At 43.3% G+C, this 8,949-nt stretch overlaps 1 protein-coding gene across 1 annotated transcript in view; it reads left to right on the top strand.

Moving 5' to 3' along the window:
- Positions 1–1,941: 1,941 nt before the first annotated feature.
- The window catches only part of LOC128833794 (centromere protein F-like), a 27,175-nt gene continuing 20,167 nt past the window's right edge, over positions 1,942–8,949 (top strand). Inside the window, exon 1 of the mRNA XM_054021937.1 lies at positions 1,942–1,965. Within this exon, the coding sequence (XP_053877912.1) occupies positions 1,942–1,965 (24 nt within the window). The remainder of the gene's footprint in view (positions 1,966–8,949) is intronic.

Genomic DNA, 8,949 nt, shown 5'->3' with positions numbered 1-8,949 from the left:
CTCTTTTCCCTTCAAAAGGGTCATCACGTGCAGCAGGGTCATTCAACAGTGGGCTCTGATAACTGAAAATGCCAAGCAGTTGAAACAATTTTTGGGGGGCACGGTGGAACAGGGAGTTACATCTCTGGTACACAGTTAACAGCAGTTCCCAGCAGGAGCATGTCAGCACTGGCATCGAGGATACCCTTTCACAGCCAGAGTCTCAGGGCAGGTCTTCACTACAGGGAGGCGTCGATTTAATATACGCAAATTCAGCTATGCGAATAGCGTAGCTGAATTCGACCTATCGGAGCCGACTTACCCCGCTGTGAGGACGGCGGCAAAATCGACCTCCGCGGCTCCCCGTCGACGGCGCTTACTCCCACCTCCGCTGGTGGAGTAAGAGCTTCGATTCGGGGATCAATTGTCGCGTCCCGACGAGACACGATAATTCAATCCCCGAGAGATCAATTTCTACCCGTCGATTCAGGCGGGTAGTGTAGACCCCCGCCCTTGAGCGCTGCCTCGCCGAAACAAAACAAAACAAAACAAAAACGGAGCGCTGCCCCACCACCTCAAGATTGCCCACCCCTTAGAAGATGCCGCCCCAAGCACGTGCTTGGTTGGCTGGTGCCTGGAGCGGGCCCTGACAGCAGCACTGGCTATTACCAGCACTGAACTCTCCTGCATGCTCCCCCCACCTCCACGCTCTAGGACTGCCCTCCTGGCTGGACTTCGTGCTCCTCCTCACAACTTTCTGTCTGGACACTCCAGATGCATTTAAACATAGAACATCTCAAGGCAACAAAGCGTTGCCTTCGCCAGCAGCCTGCCTTGGGAAGTGATAGACCTACAAATTAAGAGGGAAGTGAGTCTGCATTGCAGAAGATAAATACTCTGACAAGGTGTACTGAGCAATATCAAAGCACATCTCTCCACTTTAACAAAAAAAGCCAGCTTAAAACAACAGTAAGAGAAGTAGAAGCGAGTCAAGAAAAAACACAAGGGCACTGGAAGTAATGATCCCAGTGCCAGGCAGAGAGAGAAAATCCTATAGCACAACAGAGATGAGCATTGTGCCTTAGCATCTCTGTATGTCACAAATACAAGCAACTAAAAATCCACTGATAATATTAAGAGAAACCATAACCTGGCCCTGCTCCTGCCCATTGAAGTTTTCTAAAAATGGTGGGAAAGTCATTTTGGCCAACTCGCATGTGTTCAGGATGCATGTCTGTTGGAGATGCACAAGTGTGCCTTATTTTCAATTGGGACAGTTGGACTTTCTGCCCTCCCAAATTTATGTGACACATTATATCAGTAATTCATCAATTAAGAGTCAGACGCTTGCTGACACGCCTAGATATTCCAAATATTCTCAAGAATTTTCTGGGGGGCTGTTGTAGTTTAGTTATTCTTCAATCCCTCACCTCATTCGCTACACAAACCTTATTTCTGCATCAAATACAATTAAGACTGGATCATAATGCGTATGCATGAGGGACTAAATTAAGATTGTGTAACCCCCTAGGTAGTGTATTCTACATGTCCCACTTTGTGCTGGATCTACACAGGCTATCGGTCTGCTACAACCCCTGATGACAGAGCCTACTATAGTGACTCACATTTTTAGCTCTGGAGGTTCTCAATTTAGTGTCTGGTGTTAGATGAAAGGGCAGTCATCACAGCTGCACAAGGAAACTAATTTCTGAATGCTTGACTTTACAACCTTTACGTTCTTTTGATGTATTTTTTTAAATAGATATAATTTTATAATTTGGAGGAGGACTGACTGTAACCATGAATTGACAGCTTTGAATAGATTCATACATTCAAAGGCCAGAAGAGACCACTGTGACCATCAAGTCTCGCTGTATAACACCATAGAACTTCCCCCAAAATAATTCCTAGAGCAGATCTTTTAGAAAAAAACATCAAATCTTGATTTAAAAATTGTCAGTGATGGAGAATCCATCACCATCCTTGGTGAGTTGTTCCGACAGTTAATTACCCTCACTGTCAAAAATTTACACCTTATCTCCAGTCTCAATTAGTCTAGCTTCAACTTCTAGCCACTGGATCATGTTATACCATTCTCTGCTAGACTGAAGAGCCCACTATTAAATATTTGTTCCCTATGAAGGTACTTCTAGACTATAATCAAGTTACCCTTTAACCTTCTCTTTGTTAAGCCAAATAGATTGAGCTCCTTGTGTTTCTCACTATAAGGCATGTTTTCTAATCCTTTAATCATTCTCATGGCTCTTCTCTGAACCCTCCCTAATTTATCAACATCCTTCTTGAATAGTGGACACCAGAACTGGACACGCTATTCCAGCAGCAATTGCACCAGTGCCTGTTTGTGTCGCCAAGGATTGCATTAGTCCTTTTGGCCAAAGCATTGCACTGGGAGCTCATATTAATCGGATTATCCACCATGACCCCCAAATCATTTTCAGGTCATTGCTTCCCACGATAGAGTTCCACCACCACCACCCCCCATCATGTAAGTATGACCTACATTATTTGTTCCTAAATGTATACATTTAGCCATATTAAAGTGCATATTGTTTGTTTGAACCCAGCTTACTAAGCTCTCCAGATCCTCCAGTGACCTGTCCTCTTCATTAATTTACCACTGCTCCACTTTTTGGGTCATCTACAAACTATCAGTGATAATTTTATGTTTTCTTTCAGGTCGTTAATAAAAATATTAAATAGTGTAGGGCCAAAAACAATCGCTGCAGGACCCCATTAGAATACAGCCATTCAATGATGATTCCCCATTTCCAAATACATTTTGAGACCTACGAGTTAGCCAGCTTTTAATCCTTAACATGTGCCATGTTAATTTTATAATCTTTCTAGCTCATTAATCAAAATAGCATGCCATACCAAGTCAAATGCCTTTCAGAAGTCCATTACATCAATGCTATTACATTTATCAAATAAAGATATTAAGTTAGTTTGACAGATCTATTTTCCATAAACCCATGTTGATTGGCATTAATTATATTACCCTGCTTTAATCATTTATTAATCGAGTAGATCCTAGACCATTAGGAGAGGAAGGTCATGAAGGACATTTTCCCTAGGTTTACAATATGGTCTTGGGTTTGATTTATGACTATGACTATAGTGTCAGGAGGTATTGTTGTCCTCCCTGAAGGTAAAATATGGGAAAACAAATCATTTAATTTATAGTTTTATTAGTATACAGTGCCATTTTATTAATGTACAGAGTTCAAATCAATTAGTAAAGCTCACTAATAAAAGGAACTTATTTATATTGCATATATATGTTTATTGGAAATAGAGCTGAGAGAGAAAGAAAATATATACATAAAACAAGACATGTACATTCATTTATTATTTCCATTGCAGTTCTGGTTTGCTTACTAGCACATACTGTGTGAAACAACATGACAGAAGTGACTACCAGTAAGTGATACTTTCTAGTTGTCTTGTGACTTATCCTTCCCCTTCCTTTTCACCTCTCCCTCCCCCCGCCCCACCCCACATGGAACATGCCTGCATAACACTGACAGACCCCGGTTGTCGGTGGGCAGGATCAAACCTGGAGCCTCTGGAGCTTAGTGCATGAGCCTCTACCGCATGAGCTAAAAGCCAACTGGCTATTAGCTAAGGCAAAGGCAACTCCTTGGATGAAAGAGAGAAAATACAGGGCTGGCTCCCTGCAAAGTAGGTGTAATGCTGTACAACTGAAATATGACCATGTTTATCATTGATATTGCCACTGTTAAACAATGGGTGTACCGGGGTCTGTCAGTGTTATGCAGGCATGTTCCATGTGGGGTGGGGCGGGGGGAGGGAGAGGTGAAAAGGAAGGGGAAGGATAAGTCACAAGACAACTAGAAAGTATCACTTACTGGTAGTCACTTCTGTCATGTTGTTTCACACAGTATGTGCTAGTAAGCAAACCAGAACTGCAATGGAAATAATAAATGAATGTACATGTCTTGTTTTATGTATATATTTTCTTTCTCTCTCAGCTCTATTTCCAATAAACATATATATGCAATATAAATAAGTTCCTTTTATTAGTGAGCTTTACTAATTGATTTGAACTCTGTACATTAATAAAATGGCACTGTATACTAATAAAACTATAAATTAAATGATTTGTTTTCCCATATTTTACCTTCAGGGAGGACAACAATACCTCCTGACACTATAGTCATAGTCATAAATCAAACCCAAGACCATATTGTAAACCTAGGGAAAATGTCCTTCATGACCTTCCTCTCCTAATGGTCTAGGATCTACTCGATTAATAAATGATTAAAGCAGGGTAATATAATTAATGCCAATCAACATGGGTTTATGGAAAATAGATCTGTCAAACTAACTTAATATCTTTATTTGATAAATGTAATAGCATTGATGTAATGGACTTCTGAAAGGCATTTGACTTGGTATGGCATGCTATTTTGATTAATGAGCTAGAAAGATTATAAAATTAACATGGCACATGTTAAGGATTAAAAGCTGGCTAACTCGTAGGTCTCAAAATGTATTTGGAAATGGGGAATCATCATTGAATGGCTGTATTCTAATGGGGTCCTGCAGCGATTGTTTTTGGCCCTACACTATTTAATATTTTTATTAACGACCTGAAAGAAAACATAAAATTATCACTGATAGTTTGTAGATGACCCAAAAAGTGGAGCAGTGGTAAATTAATGAAGAGGACAGGTCACTGGAGGATCTGGAGAGCTTAGTAAGCTGGGTTCAAACAAACAATATGCACTTTAATATGGCTAAATGTATACATTTAGGAACAAATAATGTAGGTCATACTTACATGATGGGGGGTGGTGGTGGTGGAACTCTATCGTGGGAAGCAATGACCTGAAAATGATTTGGGGGTCATGGTGGATAATCCGATTAATATGAGCTCCCAGTGCAATGCTTTGGCCAAAAGGACTAATGCAATCCTTGGCGACACAAACAGGCACTGGTGCAATTGCTGCTGGAATAGCGTGTCCAGTTCTGGTGTCCACTATTCAAGAAGGATGTTGATAAATTAGGGAGGGTTCAGAGAAGAGCCATGAGAATGATTAAAGGATTAGAAAACATGCCTTATAGTGAGAAACACAAGGAGCTCAATCTATTTGGCTTAACAAAGAGAAGGTTAAAGGGTAACTTGATTATAGTCTAGAAGTACCTTCATAGGGAACAAATATTTAATAGTGGGCTCTTCAGTCTAGCAGAGAATGGTATAACATGATCCAGTGGCTAGAAGTTGAAGCTAGACTAATTGAGACTGGAGATAAGGTGTAAATTTTTGACAGTGAGGGTAATTAACTGTCGGAACAACTCACCAAGGATGGTGATGGATTCTCCATCACTGACAATTTTTAAATCAAGATTTGATGTTTTTTTCTAAAAGATCTGCTCTAGGAATTATTTTGGGGAAGTTCTATGGTGTTATACAGCGAGACTTGATGGTCACAGTGGTCTCTTCTGGCCTTTGAATGTATGAATCTATTCAAAGCTGTCAATTCATGGTTACAGTCAGTCCTCCTCCAAATTATAAAATTATATCTATTTAAAAAAATACATCAAAAGAACGTAAAGGTTGTAAAGTCAAGCATTCAGAAATTAGTTTCCTTGTGCAGCTGTGATGACTGCCCTTTCATCTAACACCAGACACTAAATTGAGAACCTCCAGAGCTAAAAATGTGAGTCACTATAGTAGGCTCTGTCATCAGGGGTTGTAGCAGACCGATAGCCTGTGTAGATCCAGCACAAAGTGGGACATGTAGAATACACTACCTAGGGGGTTACACAATCTTAATTTAGTCCCTCATGCATACGCATTATGATCCAGTCTTAATTGTATTTGATGCAGAAATAAGGTTTGTGTAGCGAATGAGGTGAGGGATTGAAGAATAACTAAACTACAACAGCCCCCAGAAAATTCTTGAGAATATTTGGAATATCTAGGCGTGTCAGCAAGCGTCTGACTCTTAATTGATGAATTACTGATATAATGTGTCACATAAATTTGGGAGGGCAGAAAGTCCAACTGTCCCAATTGAAAATAAGGCACACTTGTGCATCTCCAACAGACATGCATCCTGAACACATGCGAGTTGGCCAAAATGACTTTCCCACCATTTTTAGAAAACTTCAATGGGCAGGAGCAGGGCCAGGTTATGGTTTCTCTTAATATTATCAGTGGATTTTTAGTTGCTTGTATTTGTGACATACAGAGATGCTAAGGCACAATGCTCATCTCTGTTGTGCTATAGGATTTTCTCTCTCTGCCTGGCACTGGGATCATTACTTCCAGTGCCCTTGTGTTTTTTCTTGACTCGCTTCTACTTCTCTTACTGTTGTTTTAAGCTGGCTTTTTTGTTAAAGTGGAGAGATGTGCTTTGATATTGCTCAGTACACCTTGTCAGAGTATTTATCTTCTGCAATGCAGACTCACTTCCCTCTTAATTTGTAGGTCTATCACTTCCCAAGGCAGGCTGCTGGCGAAGGCAACGCTTTGTTGCCTTGAGATGTTCTATGTTTAAATGCATCTGGAGTGTCCAGACAGAAAGTTGTGAGGAGGAGCACGAAGTCCAGCCAGGAGGGCAGTCCTAGAGCGTGGAGGTGGGGGGAGCATGCAGGAGAGTTCAGTGCTGGTAATAGCCAGTGCTGCTGTCAGGGCCCGCTCCAGGCACCAGCCAACCAAGCACGTGCTTGGGGCGGCATCTTCTAAGGGGTGGGCAATCTTGAGGTGGTGGGGCAGCGCTCCGTTTTTGTTTTGTTTTGTTTTGTTTCGGCGAGGCAGCGCTCAAGGGCGGGGGTCTACACTACCCGCCTGAATCGACGGGTAGAAATTGATCTCTCGGGGATTGAATTATCGTGTCTCGTCGGGACGCGACAATTGATCCCCGAATCGAAGCTCTTACTCCACCAGCGGAGGTGGGAGTAAGCGCCGTCGACGGGGAGCCGCGGAGGTCGATTTTGCCGCCGTCCTCACAGCGGGGTAAGTCGGCTCCGATAGGTCGAATTCAGCTACGCTATTCGCATAGCTGAATTTGCGTATATTAAATCGACGCCTCCCTGTAGTGAAGACCTGCCCTGAGACTCTGGCTGTGAAAGGGTATCCTCGATGCCAGTGCTGACATGCTCCTGCTGGGAACTGCTGTTAACTGTGTACCAGAGATGTAACTCCCTGTTCCACCGTGCCCCCCAAAAATTGTTTCAACTGCTTGGCATTTTCAGTTATCAGAGCCCACTGTTGAATGACCCTGCTGCACGTGATGACCCTTTTGAAGGGAAAAGAGACTCTGCAGACCAAGAAGAGCATTGTGGGATGGAACGTGCTGGGGAGAGGACTACGCTGTTTCTACAACTCTTCTGGTGCCCTTCTCACCGAACTACTAGAACAAACATCCCAGCTAACTATGTCCAAAGAGGAGTGTGGTGAAGGGGGGTGCAGAAGGGAATGTTGAGTGGTAGTGTCGTATGCTTGGATGGAGTACTATGGTAAAGGAAGCGCTGAAAGGTGTGAGTTGAGATTGCAGCAGTTGGTCTGCAGCGTGTTGTGGTAGAGATATAATATGTGCCTGAGGGTGAAGGAGAGAGTAGGCACTGTTAAACCGCCTAGCTTTTCACTTCCTTGCTTCTGTGGCAGGTGTGCTGTGTTACATAGTAACTTTAACTGTGGCATATAGACCTTAGCAAAAAATTTGGGGCAAATATTCTTGGCTCCAGCTGGACTGGAAGCAGAAGTGCTGAAATACCACAAGAAAATGTGGTATGGTATATTGGGGTTCCCACAAGAGCTCTTCCACTCAGTTCCTCAAGAACTCTGTTCAACTCCAGTCTTGTTACTCAGGTTCCTTTATTTGGCATACAGCAAAGCTACACTGAGTTGATCACACTCAAGCGTGGAGGTGGGTACAGGTAGGGCCCTACCAATTTCAGGGCCATGAAAAATAAGTCATGGACCATGAAATAAACCCTTCCCCATGAAATCTGATCTCCCCCTTGCTGCTGGGAGTGCCCCAGCCAGGAGGCTCCTAGCTGCAAGTCCCATTTGGGCTCGGGAGGGAGAGGACTTGTCCTTCCCCTGCATGGCAGCTCTCGCTCTCAGGGGGAGATCAGACCCACCCCTGAGTGCCTCCCCCTGCTGCAGGAAGCTCAAGCCCTAGAGGTTCCTGCAGCTGGAGGAGGCTTGTGGACAAATCTCCCCCTACTCCTGGAAGCGCCTCAGCCAGGGGGCTCCTAGCTGCGAGTCCCTACTGGGCTGAGGAGGGACAGGACTTGTTCTTCCTTGCATGGCAGCTCTGGGGAGGGGTGCGGGGCGATCAGATCCTCTTTTGGGTTGGGACCCCCACGGTTACAGCACCTTGAAATTTCAGATTTAAACAGCTGAAAACATGAAATTGACCAGTTTCAAACCCTCTGGCCATGAAATTGATCAAAATGGACCATGAATTTGGTAGGGCCCTAGGTATAGGGCGTACCACGCACCCAAAGTTACACAGCAAACCTCTTACTTTATAGACATTTACACATTACATGGCATTTACTATACATTGCATTACACATTTTAGGATTGGCTTGGTTACTTTGTGGGGACCAATCCCTGTACAGCATGCTCTGTGCATGTATGATTTACCTTTTACCTCATCTTACATTCCAGTTTATTTTGTCCATTGTAAATGTTTCCCTGGGTGTTCCCTCTTATCTTAGCTAGTTCAGGCATTTTGTTTCTTGGCTTACTGGCCCATTTACCTCCCTAATCCTGTCTCCCATCTTTTCAAAGCACTTGCCTATATCAGGGAGATTCTGGTGGGAAGAAAGCTGGTCCTATGTTTAAGGTACTAGACTGGGACTCAGGAGATCTGAGTTATATTCCTGCACTTTCACAGGCTTCCTGTCTGACACTGGGCAAATCTCTTCTCTCTGTGACTCAGTTCCCTAACTGTGAATAGGGGATAA

The sequence above is a fragment of the Malaclemys terrapin genome, chromosome 3 (genome assembly GCF_027887155.1).
Source record: "Malaclemys terrapin pileata isolate rMalTer1 chromosome 3, rMalTer1.hap1, whole genome shotgun sequence".
NCBI classification, from domain to species: Eukaryota; Metazoa; Chordata; order Testudines; family Emydidae; genus Malaclemys; species Malaclemys terrapin.
The sequence above is the reverse complement of the archived record's forward strand: the minus strand, read 5'-3'. Positions and strand labels throughout refer to the sequence as shown.